At 38.0% G+C, this 25818-nt stretch overlaps 1 protein-coding gene across 1 annotated transcript in view; it reads right to left on the reverse strand.

The window, feature by feature from the left end:
• Positions 1 to 25818, reverse strand: part of TSPAN11 (tetraspanin 11) — a 190584-nt gene that overhangs the window by 34743 nt on the left and 130023 nt on the right. The window contains exon 4 of the mRNA XM_001372627.5: positions 447 to 521. Within this exon, the coding sequence (XP_001372664.4) occupies positions 447 to 521 (75 nt within the window). The remainder of the gene's footprint in view (positions 1 to 446; positions 522 to 25818) is intronic.

The raw sequence follows: 25818 nt of genomic DNA on the forward strand, positions 1-25818 counted from the left end.
ACCTTTCCTGATTCCCTAGATACTAGTACCTCCTTGCCTTTATTTTGTTTATATTGGGATATATATATATATATATATATATATATATTTGTATACCTATATATTGCCTTTCCTACTAGAATAAAAGTGACTTGAGGGGAGGAACTGCTTCATTTTTATCTTTGTGTTCTTAGCCTAAAGCTTGGCATACTATAGTTACTTTATAAATGATTATTGATTGATTTCTTTTCTAGAATCGTTGTGAGGATGAAGCAACCAAGGAGAATGAGTGGAAGTCAGGGAGGTATAAGTTGGAGGTACAGGGATATTACAAGACATGGCAACAACCTCTTTTGTCTCGTATCTTCTCTCTGCCCCATTTTATTCCCTCTTCCTGCCTACTCACAGTAACAGATAAAGATAAGACCTTGGAGGGAGCTCATGGAGCACAAAGCTAGTCTACTCACCTTCTGGTAGTAAAGATGGGCAAGAACTCCAGCCACCAGCTCAATGAGGAAGATGACAAGCAACAGGCAGAAATACTAGGAATAAAGAGAGAATCCAATCATTTGGGTCAGACTGTAGGATCTTGGAATGGGGGAAACTAGATTGGTAAAAGGGCAGTAGCTGGCAGTTTGCATCATCAGCATCAGCTTCAAGGGAAAGGGATATGAAATAGATGACTTCAAATATAGAAAGGGCTATTATGTAAAAGAGGAATCAGACTTATAGTAGCATCTCATTTTACTTGATCTCAACACACTCCAATTCAGGTATACATGAATGGCAGTTGAAAAAATAAAGTAGAAAAATATCTAAAATAAAATGCACTATATCCACACTATTTTCCTAAACTGTATAAAGTCTCGCAGCAGTTTGACCAGTCATGCTCATTCTTCCTCTGAGAAACATTAGTGTGAGCCTTTACATTGTTTTATGCCAAACACTGGCTCTCGAATCAGGCTTTGTTCAATTTTCACATGTAAAAAGTAGTGTTGAGTCAGAGCAGTCCTTCTCTTTGTTTCATTAATGCTATTTAATTATTAATAATGACCCCAAAGCACAAGAGTAATGATGCTGGTAGCTCTGATAAGTCTAAGAAAAGTCATTAAGTGCATATATTTACATAAGAAATGCTTATTAAATAATGGGGTTCCCTATTATGAACAATTTTCAATTATGTGAAGGGTCTTAGAATGTATTGGTTGCATAAAACAAGGTCCTACTGTATTCTACTTGGCCCTGGAGAGAGTGGTGGCACCAAATGGGTGGAAATCACAAAGGGGCTGATTTTGGTTTAAGGCAAGGTAGAATTTCTTCACAATTAGAGTTTTCCAAAACTGGAATGAGCCACCACCTAAAGTGGTGAGCTCCCTGGTGCTAAAGGCATTCAAGCAAAATTCCTCAAGGACCTTTTATTGGGAATATTGTATATGAAAAAGGGCAACTGATGACTTGGAATTAGGAGGACTTGAATTCAAATCTTGATTCAAGCACTTATTATTTTTTTCAAACCCTTACCTCCCATTTTTGAATCCATACTCAGTACTGGTTCCAAGGGAGAAGAATGGTAAGCACTAGGCAAATGGACTTTCACAACTTTCCCAGGAGCACACAAGTACAAAGTGTCTGATGCCAGAATTAAGCATAAGACCTCCCATCTCTAGCCCTAGCTCTCTATCTACTGAACCACCTAGCTGCCCCACCTCTGGCACTTACAAGTTCTATAGGACCCCAAGTCATTTAATCTTTTCTCAGTCTTAGTTTCCCAGGCTGTAAAATGGGGATAATAATAGCACCTACCTCACAGATTTGTTGTAAATTTATATATATATATATATATATGTTTTATATATATATACACATATATTATTATATAGAGAATTATATATTATATATAGAATTATATCCTGAAATGTTTTCCTTCTTCATTTCCAGTTCTTGCAATCACTAACTCTCTTCCAGACTTACCTCAAAATTTCTCCTCTCTTTAAAAAAAACAACCCCTCACCTTACATCTTAGGATCAATACTGTGTATTAGTTCCAAAGCAGAAGAGCAGTAAGGGATAGGCAATGAGGTTCAAGTGACTTGCCCAGGGTCACACATCTAGGAAGTGTGAGGCCATATTTGAACCTAGGACCTCCCATCTCTTGGCCTGGCTCTCCATCCACTGAGCCACTAAGCTGTCCTCAAATATCACCTCTTTAAAGAAGCCCTTTCTGGGTTCCCCTAGTTGGTAGTCTTCCCCTCCATCATTGTATGCTCTGTTTTGTAAATATGGCATAATTTGGTTATCTCTCTCTCCAATTCCCTCCCCCTATCATCGAATAGGCAAGAAATACAAAACCTATTACATATATAAAATCACTCCTCCCCAAACGAGCGTATTGTTTCTATTAACATAGAATGCAAGCTCCTTGAGGGTAGGGACTCTTTTTTTTTTTGTCTTTACATCCATCAAGCCTAGCTTAGTGCCAACCACAGAACAAGCAATTAATATGTTTGTTGATTGATTGATTGTATCCACTGACTCTAAGAGAAGAAGTTCTGAAGAGCTCGACTTCCACTCCCTCTACATCTTCCCAGTTTCTCCTCTCTTTTGGCAGTTGGCTCTTGCCCACTCTCTGGAGGTGGGTATAATTTAACATCTGCTGGGTTGGCTACGTGGTACTCGAACAACAGTGATTAGAATGTTTTGCCTCATTAACTTGTTGATTATCAGGCTTCACGGTGGAAGCACACCTGTGAGTCCTATAATTCAGGAGGAATACTCCATTGGAATCTACAGAGGAGGGTGAGCATCTACAGAAAATGTAGGATGCTGGCCATGAAGGGAGGCAAGGAGTCTCTGGATACCCTTAGAGTCCTTCTCCTTCTACTGACCCTCAGCCCAATGTTTGACTCCAATCCCAAACCTAGTTTCTCTTTCATCTGAGAATTGTGTGTTAATGGCCCAGCCCCATGCTGGTTCTTGGGGAAAAATACCAGTTATAGCTACTGTTGAAGGGGATGTGGGGGAGGAGTAGTGGGAAAGATTATAAAAAAAAATACAGCGGCCTATATCTTGATTTAGGCAGGCTAAATTAGTACATGTCAGCTCCTTCAAGGCATGTTCTGAGGAATCACACAGGCTGTCAGACCTGAGCTGAGTTATCAGAAGTTGGGAGATCTCAAAAAGATGAAAAAAATGCCAAAGGATATTCTTTTTTCCTAGGTCCTTCCTCCTTCCACCTAACAGGTTCTGATGGGTAAAATTCCCTTGGGAGAAAAGTCAGTTCCTGGTCCCTAGAAAGAGGGCGAGGATAACTGGGTGCTTTTCCTCTGGATGTCACTAATGATAAGCATCACTCCATTGGGCAGTGCCAAAGGACTCTCAGCCACTGGACTCCCAGATGAAGTAGCTGAGGGTGATTCTGAAAGGGAAAGTGTAAAGTGAATCGTATGTAGTTTATTCAGTAGTGATTTTGAAGGGTAGAAGTAGGGTGGTGACTAGACCCTGAATCACCTTGGGCTTGAAAAAGCCTCAGGGATTTGAGTGCAAGGTTTTCTCATTCTAATCACTTTGCATTTATTAATTCTGTTTATATATTACAGTTTTTTGGTTCTGGAGGTTGGATGGTCAGAACACTGGCTCAATAATGCTAAGACCCTTGGTTTAACTGGAGGTCTTCAAGCAAAGCCTAGACAACTACTTGCTGGATATGCTGCAAATGGAAATCTTGTTTGGTAAGAATTGGAATAATTGGCTTCCAAAAGTCCATTTCTAAATACAGAATTAACCCCAATATTAATTATCTTCATGAATTGCAAACTGCAAAAGTTTTAAAAGGCAATTAGATTGTACAATGGTTAGAGTTCTGGGCCTGGAGTCAGGAAGACTTATTTTCCTGAGTTCAAATCTGGCCTCAGATACTAGCTGTGTATTTTGGGTAAGTCAATTAACTCTGCCTCAGTTTCTTTGTCTATAAAATAAGCTGGAGAAGGAAATGGCAAACCACTCCAGCATCTTTGCCAAGAAAACCCCAAATGGGGTCAAGAAGAGTTGGACATGACTGAAATGACTGAGTAACAACATAGTTTTTTTTTTAAGCAACAAATTCACAAACCATTTCAAGCCAGCCACAAAAATGATTACTTATATTTTTCCAAATATAGAATGCCCCACAATAGAGACCATACGTCTAATATGGTATTTCTTTGTTGTTTTAAAATTCAATTTTATTTTACTTTCATTTTCAAATTATCTTTTCCATTCCTTTCCCTACTCAACGGGAAGGCAAGAAATACAAAACCCATTACAACTATAAAGTCCCTCAAAACAAATTCCCTCATTTGTCATGTTTAAAAAAAGGCACCCCCCCCAGCCAAATAAGAAAAAGAAAGAGGAAAAGAATGTGTTGCATTATGAACTCTGAGTTCATCAATTCTCTATCTGGAGGTGAATAGCATTTTTTAGCATGAGCCCTTTAGAATTTTGGCTGGTCATTGTGTTGATTTAAGTTACTAATTTTTCACATTGATTATCTTTGCAATATTACTGTTACTTTGTAAACTTCTGCTTCTACTCACTTTACGTCGTATCAGTTTATAGAAATCTTTCCAAGTTTTTCTAAACTTGTGTGTATAGATATTTAGATCTGTAGAGTTATAATAAAACTACTTTAAAATTAGACTCTTTTTCAATAGTATAGAGAGCTTCCGTAGAACAACTTCCTTTACCAATGCTTATTAACAGCTTCTCTGCACAACTCAATAGTCTTAGGAACTTACCTAGGTACATTGAGAGTGATTTGCCCAGCAGCATAGTCAGGATATGTCAGAGAATTTGACTTGAACCCCAGTGTTCTTAACCTTGAAGTCAGCCCTCTATCCACTCCACCATAGTACCTCTTATACAAAATTACCGATGTTATAAATCTATTGTGAAATTCATTTTAAATACTTTTATTTAAATAAATCTTTTATTCACTTTTATCCCTACTTTTTTATCTTTATTACTTTGCTATCATTCCCTTATTTAAAATTTGATTATGAACCAGACTGAGTCTCTGTATAAACTAAAGATGAGAAACAATTTGTCTTCTATTCTTACTATTGCTGTATTTGTTTTTGAAAACTAGTGAACAAGAACAAAAGTGAAACATCAAAAATTTATCTGATCTAAAGCTCATCCTAAGCTAATATATTTCTTCCACTTGGAGTACCTGGTGGAAAATGTTGTGTTTGTAGTGATGAAAACAAGGCTTCCAGTGCAACCCTGACCTTTTGTTATAGCAGTCCCCCTACAAATGCCTACTAAGGTCTAGTCACCCCTGCAATTGTACAAGTCTAACTCTGTGAGTACCAGTGCATCAACAAAAATCCCCATCTCTAATGTGCCTAAGGCATTTTCGTGAGCAGCCAAGAATTGGACTTTTTGGATTTTTAAGTCAGAGAATCACAGAATATTAGTGCTCTGAGGATTTTTAAGAGTTCAACTAGTTGGACTGATTCTGCCATAAGCTACAAAGCTCCTTCATGGATTTCGTTTTCATCGTTCACTAACAACCTAGATCATAGGTGCCATCAGTTCGCAAGCTTTCCTCTGAGGCACAGGGTTTACAGATGGAGAGAGGAGCAGGAGGATGGAAGTGGGAAGGTCAACTTCCATTCAGACTGATGTGGTCCTAACACAACGTGAAGGAACTAAAAAAAAGGAAAGAAAGAGTCCTAACTTGGCCCTGATATTCTTCAGCTGGGGAATAGAACCCTGGCTTCAAGTCTACTTTGCTTGGATGTGAGAAATTACAAAAACAAGGAGGGCAAGGGTTGGTGATTAAAAACTAAACAAAACCAAAACAAAACAAGTCAGGAAAAACAGAACCAGCTGTTTAAGAAGTAACAACAATTGGGTGTGTTATTTCCTGGAAGGCAGTTGCAAGCTCAAGGCAGGGAGGCCTGGGGTTTAGGGGTTTGGCTGTTCCTGCATCTGAGGCCCAGGGTGATTGCTAGAACAACTTGTTGATGCTGGGAGAGTTGGATGAGAAATATTTCCTCTCCAACCCTCCGCCTGTTTTATTCTTGTAATGGAATGACTTCAGGGCCCCAGGAGGTACCATATAGATGTTTCTGCACCTAGGATCTCTTCTGCAAGGAAAATGCCAGCTTGTTTTTCCACTAATGTGCATTTTAGCTATCTAATGCCCAACATTGGCTTGAGGGAATAGTTGAAGTTCACTGCCAAATCCATCATTTACCTCCTCAACTGGAATAAAGTATTATCAAATTCAAGATATTAAATCCCTCAAAAAAGGTTGGAGGCTTGCACAAACCTTGGGCAGGGCTAGACTGCTGCTTTAGCTTCTTAACCTGTGACCTGGCTTCCAGGGTTTCCCACGCAAATTTTGAAGGCAATCCTCCAGTTCTGATCAAGTTATTCCCCTATTGAAATTCTCCAACAACTCCCTATTGTTTCTTAAATCACTGTTTAATGTTTTTTTCCAATTTTCAAGGATATTTTCTCCTTCTCACATCCTTCTCCTCCTCCCACCTTTACTGGAAAAAAAAAGAAATATAAAATCCTCATACTAGAGTCAGGCAAAACAAATGCTTACATTGGCCACATCCCATCTAATTCTACTTGAGCTTCTTTATATGGTGGCTGGCATTCTTCATCATCTGTTCTCTAAAATTATGGTTGATTACGGTGTTGATCAGAGTTCTCCAGTCTTTCAGATTGTCAAAGTTACCATATAACTTATTCTTCTGGTTCTGCTCACTTCACTCAGCATCCGTGTATACACATCTTCACAGGTTTCTCTGAAATTATCTTAATTTCTAACAGCACAATTATATCCCGTTATATTCCTCCCGATTGTTTATAAGATAAAGTCCAGATTTCTTAGTTTGGCTTCCAAAGCTCTCCACAATCCGTTCCCAATAGCAGCAAACATTTATTACACAGAAAGCATTGAGCTAGGTACTAGAGAAGACATAAAGCTTAGATGAGATAGAATTCCTTCCCTTACAGTTCACAGACTCATCAGGGGATAAGATGCTAATACAGAGAGCTCTAATGGACCATATTACATGGTAAAGGTGTAGAAAGGCAGCTTGGTATATGGGATAGAAAGCAGGTCTCACTCGGAGTCATGAAGTCCTGTAATCAAATCCTGCCTCTGACATATCCTGGCTCTGTGGGCAAGTCATTTAGCCCTTATTAATCTTAGCAATTTCTTCACTTAAAGTTCCTATGCTAATATAATCACCAAATCAAAGATCAAACCATAATATAGAACACAGACCCCAAAATTAAGATGCTATGTGATGTGTGAGAGGGAAGATCATTATAACTAGTAGGATAAGGGACAGCTAGGTGACACAGGAGATAGAGTGCCAGGCCAGGGGTCAGGAAGATCTGAATTCATTTACAAATTCATTTATGGACATTTACTATTTATATGACTTTGGGGAAGCCACTTAACCTTGTTTGCTTCATTTTCCTCATCTGTAAAATGAGCTGAAGAAAGCAATGGCAAAACCACTCCAATATCTTTGCCAAGAAAACACCAAATGGGGTCATGAAGAGTCAGACATGACTGAAAATGACTGAACCAAAACAGCAACAAAAGATAAGGTAGTGAAGCTACGTAGCACAGTGGATGTCAGGAAGAACTACATTCAAATCTGGCCTCAGACACTTCCTAGCTGTGGGACTCTGGGCAAGACACTTAACCCAGATTGCCTAGTCCTTGATGTTTTCTGTCTTAGAATTGATACTAAGACAAAGAGGTTTAAAAAAATTAAAATTACAAAAACAACAACAAAGGAAGGGGGAAGGCTTTGTAGAGGGGGGGACCCGAGTTGTTTCTTAAAGGTGGAGAGGAAGAGGAGGACATTTTAGGAATAGGGAATAGAATAAGCAAAGGGATGAAGATATGAGAGTGGTATTTAATTATAGGATTATAAGATTATCATTATAGAGCTAGAAGTTCTTAGAAGACATCTAGACAAATCCTCTCATTTTTATAAATGAAGAAACAGGAAGAGAGGGAGTGAGATGACTTTCACAAGTCACACGGGTAGGAAATAGCAGAGATGGGATTTGATCCTATGCCCTATGGCTCCAAATTCATTCTCTTTCTATTTCAGAGACAGAGTAGTGAAGTTTGGCTGGAGCACAGAATGCATGGAGTGAAGTTATTTGTGATAAGGCTAGTGGATATGTTTTTCTCAGGCTTTGGGCCCCAAGAGACTGTCTAGAACATATGGCATAGTTAGAAATTTAAGGTACCTGACATTCTTGAGTCATGGCAACATGACCCGAAATAAGGAGATACCTAACCCTGTAATGGGGTGCTATGCTCAAGACTCATAGCCCTCTCAAACTCCAAATTAGAGGCTGTAACCTCTAGATTTTGCCTCTGGGCTTTTACATTTTTTTCCTTCTCACACACACACACAAATTAAAATAACATCTCCAGACATATAGGACACAAGAAAGAGGATTTGGTAGAACACCATTAATCTCCATTCCATATTGCTTGTTTTTGTTTTTATAGTGTATAATAAATTCTCTACATTAATTGCAAAACTGTCCTGTTTGTTTGTTGTCTCTTTCTTCTGTTCTCTGAATTAAAAAAAAGAATTATAATGACCCTTTCCCCTTTTTGGCATCATTATTTAGTTTCTTCCTCCTTTCCAACTTTCTCCCACCAATTAAAAACTGAGAGAAAGAAGAAAGAAAACAAAAATATCATAAAAATAAGCACCACTAAGTCACTCTGTCTATATCCACAAATGCATGTCTCTTTACCTTATGTCCCTAATACCTCTTTGTTAGGAAATGGAAAATACAGATCCTTTGGACACGATTTGTCATTGCATTGGTTAGAATTCCTAAGTCTGTTAAAGATATTTCTCTTTACAATATCCCTGGCAGTCATTCAATTAATAAGCATTTATTTATGCCTACTATTAGGACCACTAGATGGTGCAATGGATAGAGTGCTGGGCCTGAAGACAGGAAGACATCTTCCAGAGTTCAAATCTGACCTCACTTACTAGCTGTGTGACTCTGGGAAAGTCACTTAACCCTGTTTGCCTCAGTTTCCTCATCTGTAAAATGAACTGGAAAAAGAAAGGCAAACTGCTCCAGTATCTTTGCCAGGAAAATCTCAAATCGGGTCATGAAACATCAGACACAACTGAATAACAACATGTACCTGTTTCGTGCTAGGTCTATGTGCTAAGTACTAGAGATATTCTCCTTGTATAAATTGTTCCCTTGGTTGTACTCATTCCATATTCTTTAGTTCCTACTATGCAGGATTCTTGGAAAGACTCTCTTTAATTATTTTGTATAATATTTTATTTTGTTCATAAGACACTTTTTTTTTCAGCAGTTCCCCAAGTATTTAGGATAATCTAAAGAACCATTCCAGATTCTAGTTCTTTGCTTTCCTTTTTTCCCCCTTATCTCCCACCTCCATTAGAATTAGGAAGCTAATTTTGTTTGTGGTTTTATATACCTGGTATTATACTTCTTCTTAATCCCCGCTTTCCCACTCCTGCTTGTTTTTTTTGTTGAGTTTGATGTATGTCTACAACCAATGATGTGTGTTTTTTCAAACCTCTAATCTATTTCACTTAAGAGTGAAGTTCATCTGATATCCTACTCCCCACCCCTTTCTCCACTTTTGTATAGCCTTCTTTTCACACTTCAATGAAAAGAAATAGCAAATTATACCCCCTCTTCCTCTCTCTTATCCTAGGATATTCCTCTTTTTACTTTCCCTTCTTTTCCCCCTTTTCAGATCCTCAGAATAGAACCAGTCTCCCTCCCCCCATTTGTTCTTCTTATTTGATACCCTTTGAAGATATTAAAATTCTGAAGGGACATATTTTTTCTTCACCCACTAAAACATTAATATGACATGATTGATTATACTGTCCCTTTCCGTTGTTCAGATAAAATTACCTTTATAGGTTTCTCTGGATTCTTGTGTTTGTATTTCAAGATTCCTACTTGGCTCCAGATTTTTATCAGAAATATCTGAGTTATCTATTCCATTAAAAATCCACCCCCCTTCCCCTGCCCTCTGTAGAATTATAGCATTTTAAATATTAGCTATATTTGGTTGTAAACCTGTTTTGCTTTTTTTGAAATATTATATTCCAGTCTCTTCTCTTGTTAATTGGTGAAGTTATTTTCGAGATCCTGGTTGTATTGACTTATCAACTGAACCACATCTTTCTAGGTGCTTGTAGTAATTTTTCTTTGAGGTGGGAGATTTTGATCATGACATTGCTGGGACTTTTGCTTTTTCGATTCTTTTTAGGAGGTGTTTAGTGGATTCTCTCCATCTTTTCCTTTTCTTTCTAAAAGATCTGGGCAGTTATCATTTATGATTTCTGGACTTTTTCCCTCCCAGTGAGTAGACTGATTCTTAAGAATTATCCTACTGTTTTTCAAGTCAGTTGGTTTTTGCATCTGATATATTTTCTTTTTCCTCTTTTCAATTAAAAAATTAATTCTAATATTTCTTGCTATCTTATGGAATCACTGATTCCTTCAGTCTATTCTTATTTTCAGGAAGTCATTTTCTTGGGTAAGGTTTTCTAATTTATCTTATTTTTTTTTGTTCTCTTTTCATTTCCTTCCTCCACAACTTTTGCTTCACTTTTTCTCTATCACTTCATTTCTTCATGATATCCATGTAATCCTTACGGGAAATCTCTTTTTTCTCCTTTTGTCATCCCTTGAAGTTGTTAAATGTTACTTGCCTGTTCTTTTAGAGGATAGCTAGATTCATAAACTTTTATGATAGTTTTTTCTTTGTTTTGTTTCAGTGTTTTTTAAAATTTACTTATCCAGCTTTTAGCTCCTGAATTGGGGCTGTTAGTTTTCTATCTTCAATACCAATTAAAAAAATGAAAATAGCTCATATCCCATCTTCTTCACAATACTTTCCTTACACTCCCCCAATTCCATGTTCTCTGTTGCCTCATTTGAAAACCTGGGAAATTTATTAGTGATCATTACTGTATTACTAATTATATGAGTCCTATTTCCCCCTTTTCATGGCCATCTGGGGTACAAGAAACTGGGCAGGGAATACACTCAGAGGAATGTGTGTGAGCTTGAAAAAACAAGCCATCACAATTCTCTAGGCTCCAAGGATGCTAGATTTAGGAATGTTAGGCTAGCCTAGAGCCTGTTGCCTTCCCTAGGAAGGTTATAGTGACAGTCGGAAACAGATGTAGGTTTTAGACTCTGAGCAAGAGGCAATGAGCATGGCAAAACTGAAACTTTGGCCATCCTTATAGAGAACTGAAAGAGATATCTGACTCTGGGTACTGAAGATTTCATGAGTGAAAGAAATCTTTTAAACCAGTTCCCAATATGGAACAACTGAGAACCTGACCTCAGGGCTTGCTTACCTCTCCAGTATGGAAGATAATAAGAGTAGCTCACATTTATATAGGGTTTACTTTGTGCCAGACTAAGATAAGAAAGAGAAAGCCAGTTTTCCGTCCTAGCAGGGTTTCCAGTTTGGGGAGAGGCTTTGGCTGGGAATCAAATGTAATGTTTATCCCTATCATGAGAATTATGCGTCTGCTTTTATGACTTTTGACTTAGATGCTCAGTATAGTTATGTCTTTCAATCCAAGATGAATCAATTAACAAACATTTATTAATTCCACCTGGGTAAGACACCATGCTAGAAGCATTCCTACCCACACAGGAATGGGACTAAGCTGAGAGAGGTAGCCTAATTCTGAGAGCTAGAGAGAACTTGATAGTTATTCCAGGGCACTTCTAGTATTGGATGGGACACATGATAGATGGGTTGGGAACATGGCAGATAGCCTGATAGATGAATAGGACCAGCTACTGCTCTTTAAGTACCCCTTCCCAATGTCACATAATTATTTGACATTTATAATATGGTACTAGTATAGGTAGCCTATACAATGTAGGAATGAAGGTTCAAAAATTAGATTTGAAAAGGACCTTGGGGGTCACCCAGTCCAGCCCCTTCATATTACAGATGAGGGATAGGTGTCCAGTCAGGAAGTCCAAGGTCACTCAAGGACTCAATTACAGAGCTGGGATTTGAGCTCAAGCTGCCTGGCTCTAAACTCATTACTTACTTTCCAGTGCTACACTATCTCCTAAATACCATTAGAATTAAGGTGATAAATGGTGATTAACCTTTTGAACCAACATACAAAAGTTGACTTAAACCATAATGGTATATGAAGTTTTGCAGAATTAGGTAAGTTTGTCAATGCTGAAACCAATACACTTTTTGATTTCTTGGATTTAAGGGAAGGCCACTTGGTTTAAATGGAGTCAACCAGAGAAGTGAGGAAAGGAAGTCAGGGGCAAGAAGAGTAATACTTACAGTCCAATCTGGGCAATTGCTAACATGGTATAGGGCCAAGAACCTTGACTGGAGTCAGAGAACTTGGTTCAAATCCCACTTTGGATACTTATTCCCTGTGTGGTCTTAAGAAAGCCATATAACCTCTTTTGGACTCAGTTTCCTTATCTGTAAAATGAGGAAGTTGTATCCTAATGCAAACACCAAAAACATGGAAATGGGTTCTGATCAAGGACACATGTAATACCCAATGAAATTGCGTATTGGCTGTGGGAAGGGTGGGGGGAGGGGATGGAGGGAAATAATGTGATTCTTGTAACCAAGGAATAATGTTCTAAATTGACTAACTAAATCAATTTCAAAATAATTACTCTATAAAAATGAGGAAGTTGTACTAGATGGCCTTTAAGGTCCCTTCTAGCTAAGGATATAAGATCCCATGAACCTCCAGCAGGAAAAGGAAATGGGAGCCATCACCAGCAAGCTTTATGCATGATGGCCTTTAAAACCCAGTGGAAAGAAGAAATCCATGATTATTTTGTGAGATGTTTCTCTGAAGAATTGGCACATTGTTATACCAAGTTCTCACTAGTGTGATGGGTGGGATTCCCAAATCTGTCACTACTCCATGCATTAGGGGAGCTGATATATATGTGGGAGGACCATGTGTCTTATAGGAAAGGGCAAATTTATAGTGTCATAGATTTAGAGCTATGAGGGACCTTAGAGACTTATTTTTCAGGGAAAGAAACTGAGGCCCACAGTGGTCTAGAGATCTGCCCAAGGTAACATAGGCAGTGGCAGTCACATTTTGAATTCAGATCCTTTAACATCAAATCGTGCATTCTTTCTGCTTTACCTTGCTGCCATCCAAGAGTTTTTGTTTGGTCTATGAAGGCCCTGGAAAGGGACAACAATCTGCAAATTCTAAGTTTCTAGCTCTAAAGATTCCAGAAAAGGGAAGATTGACAGGAAGGAGAAAAGGGCTCACGAGTAGGACAGAGACAGGTTGTCAAAGAATGATTAGGCTCCAGATAACAATAACTACAAAATGACTTTGATAATATCCCACAGCTAATAAATGATAGAGCTGAGAATGGAACCCAGATCTCCTGATTCACATTTCTGGGCTCTTTCTCTCTCAAACTGATGATGATGAACTCTCAAACCTGTGAACTTTTCAGATGGAAACCAAGCCTTTAAACCTTGGATGAGTGTAAGCATATTGGTTTCCAAGTAAGCCACAGCAACAAAAACAAAAGGGGAGAGGTCTATTTCCCATGTTCTCATATGAGAGAGTAATACAGGTCATTCCTTCCTCCCAGCAAAAGTGGTAAGGTTGATAAGATGAAGGAAGGTATAAAAGACTCACAAGGGCCCAGAGAGAATGGGCTGCTTTCCAGTGGGCAGCTGCAGGGCTGGCCCAGGAGATCCATATACTTAATTTCATCCCAAGAGCTATTCCAGCATGACATCATTGAGGCCCAGCTGGAGAAGGGAGAACAGATGTCTGACTGTATGCTGCAATAGGTTCACAAGGCCAAGGTTCCTTAGGAGACTCAGCTTCGTTCTCTCTGAAGTACTCTCTAGAGTTCACCTTGTCCATCATCCTTGACCGCTGTTGGATCTTGGCTTATAGAAATTTCAAATTCCAGCTTCAAATCTGGCTCTTCTGCTTTTCCCATATAGAATCCATCTCTTGTCTCTCTGTACTCCCTTAGCATGCCAAAGTATTTAGAAACACATGAAATATAAAGTCAGAGAACCTGGGTTGATATTATAATTGCTATTTACTAACTGGGTGAACCAGTTCACCTTGGCAACGCCAGGTTTCACTAGTTGTAAAATGAATTAGAATGAGGTGGTCTCTAAGCAACCTTCTAGCTTTAAATGTGTGATCCTGTGACCAACCTGTGCCCATTACAATTCAACCACTTTGGGTAAAAGAAGGAATTTCGCTGGCTCTCCCTCCCATTGGAATATATACCCTAATATCCTAGGCTAGTGTGATACTACCACATGTGAATAAGCAGGACAGCAAAGGAGAGCTTTGCCAAGGGCAGCCTCAAGGCCAAAAAATAAATAAACAAACAAACAAATAAATAAAAGGTTGAGTCCCCTGAAAAAGGGATCTACAGGTAAATGTTGAGTATTTAGCCACAGACACTCTATGACTCTTGGTGCCTGGAGGAAGTGGAATAATTCAATCAAGCCACTCTACTGCTGAGAAAAGTAGAGGAACCCATTATTACCTAACTCCTGATTCATAGCCTGTTAGAGCTGGAAAGCACCTTAGAGACCACAGCTCTCTTCATTTTAGAGAAGAGGATACTTATGTCACACTCTTAAGTCGGACTTTCAAGACCTTTTTCCAATGTTGAACCTCACTTGAATTCTCAAATTAAGTCCTTGCTGCAGTGTTTTCACTTCACTTCAACCATAGCAGCTCTCGTGCTTTCTCATATTCCAATAATCCTTGCTTTACTGATTGATTAATTTACTTATTCTATCAATTTATTTTCAAATTAGTTAATTCATTACTCTATATACCTATTTATTTATTTATTTTTGGCACCCAAGTATTTATGAAGGTTTCTGCAGTACGGGGGCCTCAAGTGCAGGAGCAGAATTCATAAGCTGCTTCTTCCATCCATAGCCACTGATAATCCTGCCATTTGCATCAAAATTGCTAGCAGGACTTAAGAAGGTAAGACACACTAAAATAGAAGGCACTTCTGTTCCTTAAGGAAGAAGGAACCAGGCTGACATCATTTGTCTGAAGTATTTTGCCTTAAAAACAACCCAGAGGCTGCAATTTGAGTATCATGGCTGCTATCACTACCCCTATGATCCCATGGCATCTGGGGGCTTCATTCAAGGGAAGACAAAGCATAAAAAGGAAGCATTGAGCCTCAAAGACTACTTCAAGAAGATGACCCCTTTTGGGTCTGAGTTTTTTACTCCTGAGTCAGGATCTACTGCTGCTGCCTTTGGGTCTCATTCTTGCCTTAAAAATCAGAGGCTACCACTTTCCCTATTCCTTTCTTGACTGGTGACTCTTCCTCAGATCCTTTGCCATTATTTCTGCTTCTTTGATATGGATCTCATTTAGAAATCTGTGCATTTTCCTGTATGTTTTTGTTCCTACCTTGCCTTGTGGTTGAACAATTTTTTAAGGATATGATGGCCAGGCTGAGCATATTATTGCCACCATTGTCTAGATTCTTAAGGATAAGACAGGCCTGGGTAACAGTTGGGAACCTCAGCTCCTTCAAGCTTTTTTGAGGTCTGTGACTTGGAAGGCTTTCCCTCCTTCCAAATATAATGCCCAAGTAGCCTCTTTCATGAAACTGTTGCTTTCACCTCTGATGACACAGAGGTGCCTCAATGAAGAGTGTGGTATAGGGGTGAGAGGATCACAGTCCTTAATGTGAGAAAGACCTCAGCCCAGTTAAGGATACTATACATGGCTGCCAGCATTGTTGAATTCTTGCCTTTGACCCTGTGCTTCACTTAGAATTTCTCTGCTTATGTGCTTCTTTATCTGGATTCTGGTTTGGACTAAGCCTTTTTAGATATTTGCTGCCTTTGATTCTATTCTTTGTACATCAATCCTTGATTACAAGTTGTTTCAGATTCATGTCCTAATTTAACCTGCAAAAGTTAAAGGAATTGTTGAGGATTGAAGAGGTACAGGGGATAGGGAAGGTTTTGTAACAGGGAATGGAGGAGTTGAAGGGATAGAGGGAATATGGATGCTGGTGAGGTAAAAGGAGAGAGATACCCCCTGCTAAGAGGCTATCTTTGAAAAACGGGGTTCCTGAGGAATGGGCCAATTCTGAAGGGATGTCTTCTCGATCCATTTTGAAGATACGCTGGGGCAGGTAAGCACAGAACCTCCTGAGGGACAAGCCTCTTCCACCAAGGTCAACTGGCAAGGGTTCGATAAGGATGGTTTGTGGTTGAATGGCTGTCCTTAGGTTCTGTTCCCTCTGTGTTCCCCTGAAATGATAGTCCTCTTATCTGACTGTGAGTTATTTAACTCAAGATGAATTTAATAACAAAAGTTTGGATCAGGAAGGTATCAGGGTAGAGGGAAGAGAGGTTCCTTATACTTTGCCCCATATTGGGGTTGTTTCTCAGCTTTGGAGCTGAGGTCAGAACTTGAAGGCTTGTGGAGAGTTTCTTTTATTCCTGTCTATGCTAATCTATGCTAGCTTTTTAAAAAAATACATGATTTTAAAAATTTGGTCAACTTCAAACATTATTCCTTGGATACAAAAATCATTTTCTATTCCTCCCTCCCCTTCTCCCTCTCCCCCCATAGCTGATGCACAATTCCACTGGGTATTATATGTGTCTTTGATCAGAACCTATTTCCATGTTGTTGGTCTTTGCACTAGGATATTCATTTAGTCTACATCCCCAATCATATCCCCTCGACCCATGTAGTCAAGCAGTTGTTTTTCTTCGGTGTTTCTACTCCCACATGTTTACAGGTTTTCCTTTGAATGTGGATAGTGTTCTTTCTCATAGATCCCTCTGAGTTGTTCTGGGACATTGTGTTGCCACTAATGGAGAAGTCCATTACATATGAAGTTACCACAGTGCACACAGTGTGCACAGTCTCTATGTACAATGTTTTCTTTGTTCTGCTCCTCTCACTATGCATCACTTCCTAGAGGTTGTTCCAGTCTCCATGGAATTCCTCCATTTTATTATTCCTTTGAGCACAATAGTATTCCATCACCAATAGATACCACAATTTGTTCAGCCATTCCCCAATTGAAGGGCATCTCCTCATTTTCCCATTTTTTTCCACCACAAAGAACGCAGCTATGAATATTTTGTATAAGTCGTTTTCCTTATTATCTCTTTGGGTTACAAACCCAGCAGTGCTATGGCTGGATCAAAGGGCAGACAGTCTTTTAGCGCCCTTTGGGTATAGTTCCAAATTGTCCTCCAGAATGGTTGGGTCAATTCACAACTCCACCAGCAATGAATTAATGTCCCGACTTTGCCACATCCCCTCCAGCATTTATTACTTTTCATTGCTGTCATGTTAGCCAATCTGCTAGGTGTGATGTGATACCTCAGAGTTGTTTTGATTTGCTAGAGATTTAGAACACTTTATGTGTTTATTAATGTTTTTTATTTCTTTGACTGAAAATTGCCTATTCATGTCCCTTGCCCATTTATCAATTGGGGAATGGCTTGATTTTTTGTACAATTGTTTTAGCTCTTTATAAATTTAAGTAATTAGACCTTTGTGAGAGGTTTTTGTTATGAAGATTGTTTCCCAGTTTGTTATTTCTCTTCTGATTTTGGTTACATTGGTTTTGTTTGTACAAAACCTTTTTAATTTGATCTAGTCAAAATTATTAATTTTACATTTTGTGACTCTTTCTAAGTCTTACTTAGTTTTAAAATCTTTCCCTTCCCAAAGGTCTGACATGTATATTGACATGTATCTGTGTTCACCTAATTAACTTATAGTTTCCTTCTTTATGTTCAAGTCATTCACCCATTCTGAGTTTATCATGGTGTAGAGTGTGAGGTGTTGATCCAAACCTAATCTCTCCCATACTGTCTTCCAATTTTTCCAGCAGTGTTTTTTTTTTTTTATCAAATAGTAGGTTTTTGTCCCAAAAGCTGGGATCTTTGGGCTTATCATAGACTGTCTTGCTGAGGTCATTTACCCCAAGTCTATTCCACTGATCCTCCTTTCTGTCTCTTAGCCAGTACCAAATTGTTTTGATGACCACTGCTTAATAATATAGTTTGAGATCTGATACAGCAAGGCCACCTTCCTTTGCATTTTTTTTTCATTATTTCCCTGGATATCGCTGATCTTTTGTTTTTCCAAATGAACTTTGTTATGTTTTTTTCTAATTCAGTAAAAAAGTTTTTGGTAGTTCAATGGGTATGGTACTAAATAAGTAAATTAATTTGGGTAGGATGGTCATTTTTATTATGTTGGCTCATCCTACCCATGAGCAATCGATGTTTTTCCAGTTGTTTATATCTAGCTTTAATTGAGTGAAGAGTGTTTTGTAATTGTGTTCATATAGTTCCTGTGTTTGTCTCGACAGATAGATTCCTAAGTATTTTATATTGTCTAGGGTGATTTTAAATGGAATTTCTCTTTCTAGTTCTTGCTGCTGAGATGTGTTGGAGATATATAGAAATGCTGATGACTTATGCAGGTTTATTTTGTATTCTGCAACCTTGCTAAAGTTGTTGATTATTTCCACTAGCTTTTTAGTTGATTCTTTAGGATTCTTTAAGTAGACCATCATATCATCTGCAAAGAGTGATAGCCTGCTCTCTTCATTGACAATTTTAATACCTTCAATTTCTTTTTCTTCTTTAATTGCTACTGCTAGTGTTTCTAGTACAATGTTAAATAATAGAGGTGATAATGGACATCCTTGTTTCACTCCTGATCTTATTGGGAATGCATCTAGTTTATCCCCATTACAGATGATGTTTGCTGATGGTTTTAGATAGATACTGTTTATTGTTTTTAGGAAAGACTCTTCTATTCCTATACTTTCTAATTTTTCAATAGGAATGGATGTTGTATTTTATCAAAGGTTTTTTCTGCATCTATTGAGATAATCATGCGATTTTTGTTGGATTGCTTGTTGATATGTTCAATTATGTGGATGGTTTTCCTAATATTGAACCATCCTTGCATTCCTGGTATAAATCCCACCTGATCATAGTGAATAACACTCCTGATCACTTGCTGGAGTCTTTTTGCTAGTATCCTATTTAAGATTTTTGCATCTATGTTCATTAAGGAGATTGATCTGTAGTTTTCTTTCTCCATTTTTGACCTGCCTGGCTTTGGAATCAGTACCATATTTGTGTCATAAAATGAATTTGTTAGAACTCCCTCTTTGCTTATTATGTCAAATAGTTTGTATAGTATTGGGATTAGCTGTTCTTTGAATGTTTGATAGAATTCACTAGTGAATCCATCAGGACCTGGGGATTTTTTCTTAGGGAGTTCTTTGATGGCCTGTTGGATTTCTTTTTCTGATATGGGGTTATTTAAGAATTCTATTTCTTCTTCTGTTAATCTAGGCAATTTATATTTTTTAAATATTCATCCATATCACTTAGATTTGCATATTTATTGCCATATAATTGAGCAGAATAGTTTTTAATGATTGCCTTAATTTCCTCTTCATGGGAGGTGAGTTCTCCCTTTCCCCCCATGATACTATTAATTTGGTTTTCTTCTTTCCTCTTTTTTATTAGATTGACCAGTACTTTGTATATTTTGTTTGTTTTTTTCAAAGTACCAGCTTCTAGTTTTATTTATTAGTTCAATAGTTCTATCACTTTTGATTTTATTAATTGCTCCCTTAATTTTTAAAATCTCTAATTTGGTTTTCTTCTGGGGGTTTTTAATTTGTTCATTTTCAAGTTTTTTGATTTGCATGTCCAAATTATTGATCTCTGCCCTCCCTAATTTGTTAATATAAGAACTCAAGGATATAAATTTTCGCCTGAGAACTGCTTTGGCTACATCCCCTAGAGTTTGAAAGCATGTCTTTTTCTTCAATGAAATTATTAATTGTTTCTATGATTTGTTCTCTAACAAATTTTGGAGAATCATATTATTTAATTTCCAATTAATTTTTGATTTGGCTCTCCATGTACACTTACTGATCATTATTTTTATTGCCTTGTGATCTGAAAAAGGTTGCATTTATTATTTCTGCTTTTCTGCATTTGTATGCCATGTTTTTATGACCTAGTATATGGTCAATCTTTGTAAATGTACCATGTGCTGCTGAAAAGAAGATGTATTCCTTTTTGTCCCTATTTATTTTTCTCCATATATCTATTAACTCTAATTTTTCTAAGATTTCATTCACCTCTTTTACCTCTTTCTTATTTCTTTTTTTATTTGATTTATCTAAATTTGATAGTGGTTGGTTCAGGTCTCCCACTAGTACCGTTTTATTGTCTATTTATTCCTTCAATTCTACTAGTTTTTCCATTAGAAATTTGGATGCTATATCATTTGGTGCATACATGTTGATTAGTGATATTTCTTCATTATCTATACTCCCTTTTATCAGGATGCATTTACCTTCCCTATCCTTTTTAATCAGGTGTATTTTTACTTTGGCTTTGTCAGATATCACGATTGCAACACCTGCCTGCTTTCTATCAGTTGAGGTCCAATAGATCTTGCTCCAATCTTTAATTCTGACTTTGTGAGTATCTACCTGCCTCATGTGTGTTTCTTGAAGACAACATATGGTAGGATTTTGGATTCTAATCCACTCTCCTATTCATCTACGTTTTATGGGTGAGTTCATCCCATTCACGTTCAAAGTTATGATTGTCACTTGTGAATTCCTTAGCATTTTGATATCCTCTCCTAGTTCTGTCCTTTCTCCTTTTGCTATATCCTTTTGAACCAGTGGTTTCCTTTTAATCAATCCCCCTAATCCCCTCCCTTAATATGTTTCTCTTTCTGGCCCCTCCATTTTTATTCTCTTCTTGTTTTTTTTTAGGGTCTGTTAGGTTCCCTTCCCCCTCTCCTTCCCTCCCTTTTTGTACTCCCCCCCTATCTCCCTTAGTTTTCCCTTCTCCCTTACCTTTTGGGTAAGATAGACTTCAAGATCCCAATGGATCTAAATGCTCTTCCTTCTCAGAGTTGATTTCACTAAGAGTAAGGTTTAAGTATTACCTATTAGGGCTCTCTTCCTCTCCTTCTTATACGAGTATTCTTCCCCTCCCCTTCCCATGTGTATCTTTGTGTGACAAAGATTATTCTATTTATTTTATTTTTTCAAGTATCTCTTGGTGCCATCATCGATTCCCCACTATCATTTTTCTTTTTCTTTTTTTTGTTTTTGCATATAGCTCTTTATATCCCAATCTTTTCCTATGAGTGATTCTTCTAGTTACTATAATAATGAATACAATTTTTGAGAGTTACAAATAACATTTCCCCATATATTAATATATATAATTTGATCTAATTGTAGACCTTGAAGAGAGTTTGAATAAAAAAAAATTCTCCTTTTCCCTCTCTTTCTTATTTACCTTTTCATGTTCCTCTTGATCTTTGTTTTTGGATATCAAACTTTCCACTTAGTTCTGCTCTTTTCTTTACAAATACTTTGAAATCTTCTATTTTGTTGAATGCCCATACTTTTCCCTGGAAGTATATAATCATTTTTGATGGATAGGTGATTCTTGGTTGAAGACCCAGTTCTCTTGCCTTTCTGAATATTGTTTTTCAGGCCTTGTGGTCCTTTAGTGTGGAAGCTGCCAGGTTTTGTGTGATCCTGATTGGTGCTTCTTGGTATCTGAATTGTCTCTTTTTGGCTTCTTGTAGAATTCTCTCCTTAGCTTGGAAACTCTGGAATTTGGCAATTACATTCTTGGGAGTTGTCTTTTGAGGATTTAGTGTAGAGGGTGTTCTGTGAACTCTTTCAATGTCTATTTTGCCCTCTTGTTCAAGAACTTCAGGGTAGTTTTCTTGGGTGATTTCTTGTAGTACGATGTCAAGATTTCTGTTTATTTCTGGCTTTTCAGGTAGACCAATGATTCTCAAATTATCTCTCCTTCCTCTGTTTTCCTGATCTGTCACCTTGTCAGTGAGATATTTTATGTTTTCTTTTCTTTTGTCAGTCTTTTGACTTTGCTTTATTAATTCTTGTTGTTTTGCGAGATCATTGGTTTCCAGTTGCTTGATTCTGGTCCATAAGGCCTGGTTTTCTGCTTTAACCTTTTGGTTTTTTGTTATAATTTTTTTGATTTTCAGCTATAATTTTTTGGTTCTCTGATATAATTTGTTGATTTTCTTTTTGAACCATTTCCCACTTTTCTTTCCAGAAGGCTTCCATCTTTTGGATAAGCTCCAATTTAAATTCTTCCAGAGCTTGTAGGGAATTTCCATTTTTTGAAGGTTTTGTCATTGTTTGAATTTCCTCCTCTTTTTCTTTTTTAGCCTGGGTTTTTCCTCCATAAAAATTTTCAAGGGTCAATGCCTTCCTTTTCATTTTTTTGGTGGTGGATGGATGTTGTTGCTCCTGGGCACAATTTTCCATCTCTGTGGGGTTTTTTCCTTCCCTTTTTGGTCAGAGATCTGAGTGAGACAGATAGGCTCTCTGTGTTTGGAGTCAAGGAGCAAGGATTTTGCCTGAGGCAAGCTCTCGAATCTCAGTGGCTTCTGCTGTTCGCTGCTCTTCTCTATGGCTCCTTGCAGAGAATGCTCACACTCTGTGTTCCCTAGCCAGCAGGCGTTTCCAGTGCTGCTTCTGCTATTTGCTGCCCTTCTCTACACTTCCTTGCCTAGAGTGCCGGTGTTTCTTTTGTGGCTGCTCTCTGGGGTAGGTCCTCAGTATTTTTAATCAGTTCCCAAGGACCTAGAAGTGCCCATTGCTCACTCGCTGATTCTGACCATGCTGGCTCTGACTCTGGCTCTGTAGGTGGGGTGGGGGGAGGGTAGATCAGCTCACATTTGGGTGGAAGTTTTTTACCCCCTAATAGTGTGGAAATGTCCAAATCCCATGTACCTTCAGAGCTGCACCCTACTGTAGAGTCCTTTCATTCTTATGAAAATGTTTTTTGGGTTCTTTTGAGATAGTGTATATTGGTGGGTCTGAGGAGAGGAAGCACACCATGTCTATACTGCTGCTATGCTTACCTGGAAGTCCTGTGCTAGCTTTCTTAAGTTCATAGTCTTTAGCAGTAGAAAGCAGTAGAAAGAGGAAGAAAAAGTTCTGACCTTCAGAGCTTGTTGGGCTTGTCTTTTTGGGCTGATGCCCCTAAAGATCTGACTTAAAGTTCAAACTGGTCCCCTTAAATCCTTTTATTTGATGACATGATTACAGGAATCCAGGTAGAGCACACAGTTGGGAAAAATCCAGAAATAGAGGTACTTTTATCCAGAGACAGGGAGAGAGAGCTCCTTCCTGTCTGAGGGCTAGGAAAGAGAGTCCCTGGAGAGCAACTGTCACTCTCCCAGTTGCCCCTCCTCCCAACTGCCATTGCTGTCCATCAGTCTTCACTCTAACATTCCAACTGCTGTCTGATTCATCTCAGTGGCAGAAAATCCAAAGCTTGATTCAGTTTTCCTTTCCACAAACCCAAGTACTTCCTGGATATTGTCACTGCCTTTATAATTAATTAGTTAAGCTAGTGCCAAGCACTGTGCTAGATGCAGAGGATAGAAAGACAAAATGAAAACAATCCTTGTCCTCAAGGAGCTTACATTCTAAAAAGTCAGGTAAATGTACAGCTAGGTATATTGTTCCACAGGCAGGGAATCTGTTAGTTACTTAACTCTTCCCCACTTGTGATAGACTAAGACTGTTCTCTTAAAACCTCATCCCCTCCCTAAATCTTTTCCTTCCAATGTATCTGCAGGACCAAAAGGATTACGTCAGAGCTTAATTCAATTCAGTCAGCCAAAACTGTGATGATTGACATGCCTTCATCCAAAGGGACACCATAGTGAATATATTCTCTCTACTGTGGGGACTTATTAAAATAAATCAATAAATCTTCACTTTATTTCTGAATATAAACCTCCATAAGGAGGTGGTGGCTAAGCCATAAACTAAATCTCTTTCCCTTTCAGGTTTTCCACTCATTTCCCCTTAATACTGGATCAAGGAGCTAGTATAAATAGTTTAATATTTAATTATGGTTTTAATAGCATAGTAATTAAGGCAATTAGTGGGGCAGCTAGATAGCTCAGTGCTGAGCCCAGAGTCAGGAAAACCTGAGTTCAAATCTGGCCTCATTCACTTACTAGTTGTGTGACTCTAGGCAAATCATTTAGCCTCTGTTTGCCTTAATTCATTGGAGAACGAAATGGCAATGACTCTAGTATCTTTGCTAAGAAGAACCCATGGACGATTATTTACAAACAATTTCAAACAGTGCACTGAGGACATGAGTCCTCAGACTCATGGATAGGAAAGAAATTTATTAATAAGCAAGAGATAGAAAGTCTTGTGAGAAAGAAATTGAATAATTTTGAATACATTAAATTGAAAGGTTTTTGTACAAATAACACTAATATTGCCAAGATTAAAAAGAATGCAGTAAGTAGGGAAACATTTATAATTTGTGAGATAGAGATCTCATATCTAAAATATATAGAGAACATTGTCAAATTTATAAAAATATGAGCCATTCTCCAATTGAGAAATGGTCAAGATATGAACAGAGTTTTGGATGAAGAAATAAGAGCTATATATATAATTATGTGGAAAAATTCTCTAAATTATTGATTAGAGAAATACAAATCATAACTGGGATATCTCATGCCTTTCAAATGAGCTAAAATGGTAAAAGGACAAAATAACAAGTATTGGAGGAGATGGAAATATGGAGATACTAAAATCCTGTTGGCAGAACTGTGAACTGATCCAACCATTTTGGAGAACATTCTGGAATTCTGCCCAAAGAGTATAAAACAACATATAATTCTTGACCCCATAATACCACTACTAGGTGCTATGATCCACAGGGTCAGGAAGAGTTGGGCACAATTAAACAACAAAAAAATTAAGACAAAACTTAAACATAAAACTTCCAAACATCTGTGACTTAGTTAGCCACTATTTAGCTTTATGTCTTTCCAAGGAAATGATTGACACTCCTCATAATACCTATTTCAAATTCCTCCTTCACTTATACCCCATCAGTAGTTGCCTCCTTTATTGAGAAAATAGAAGCTCTCCATGAACTCTCTCTTTTCCTTTTTTTTTGTACTTCTAAAGCTTTCTATATCATTCCCAATTCTCTCTTGCTTTGCTCAAGTCTATGAATGTGAAAGGCATACCTCTTCTTGTGAAGACCAACCTCTCTATTTGTGCTATTGGTGTCATTCCTTCCCAAATCCTCTGGGGCTTACATCTGCAATCATTTCCTGTTTTGCTTATCTTTGATCTCACATTGTCTCAAGTGAACTATAACTACAGATAAACTGAGGTACTTTTCTCTGAGCAAGTTAAATTTGTTAATAGGCCACCACTCCTAATAATAAAAGGGTCAGTGGCTGCCTCAATTTCCAGCCAAAGACCCCAAGCAAAAGGACAGCTTTTCCTTTTTAGGCTTTTGGGGAGTATAGAATAAAGAACAGAGCAGAGTAAGTGACATCATGGGTTTGAGGGTAACATGATTGGTGATATAGCTGAAGTGATGGGTTGGAAGTTGGGAATAGGGGCTAGTAACAATCTCCCTCCTTTCCCCTGTACACTAAGAAGTATTTATTGCTTGAGTCCACTTGCAAGGTAGTGGTTCAGATTTCTTTAGACAGCAAACTAGACATCCTTTAAGGATAACTTGGTGGTGTAAAGATATTAGGAGTCCCTCAAAGTTAGCAGAATTCCTTGAAGTAAGAATAGAACAGTGATTAGCAAGAGCTATGGATTTTTAAATTTAAGCCATCACAGGCCAGCTGAATTCTGAACCAAGTT

This window comes from Monodelphis domestica, chromosome 5 (genome assembly GCF_027887165.1).
Source record: "Monodelphis domestica isolate mMonDom1 chromosome 5, mMonDom1.pri, whole genome shotgun sequence".
In the NCBI taxonomy this organism is placed as follows: domain Eukaryota; kingdom Metazoa; phylum Chordata; class Mammalia; order Didelphimorphia; family Didelphidae; genus Monodelphis; species Monodelphis domestica.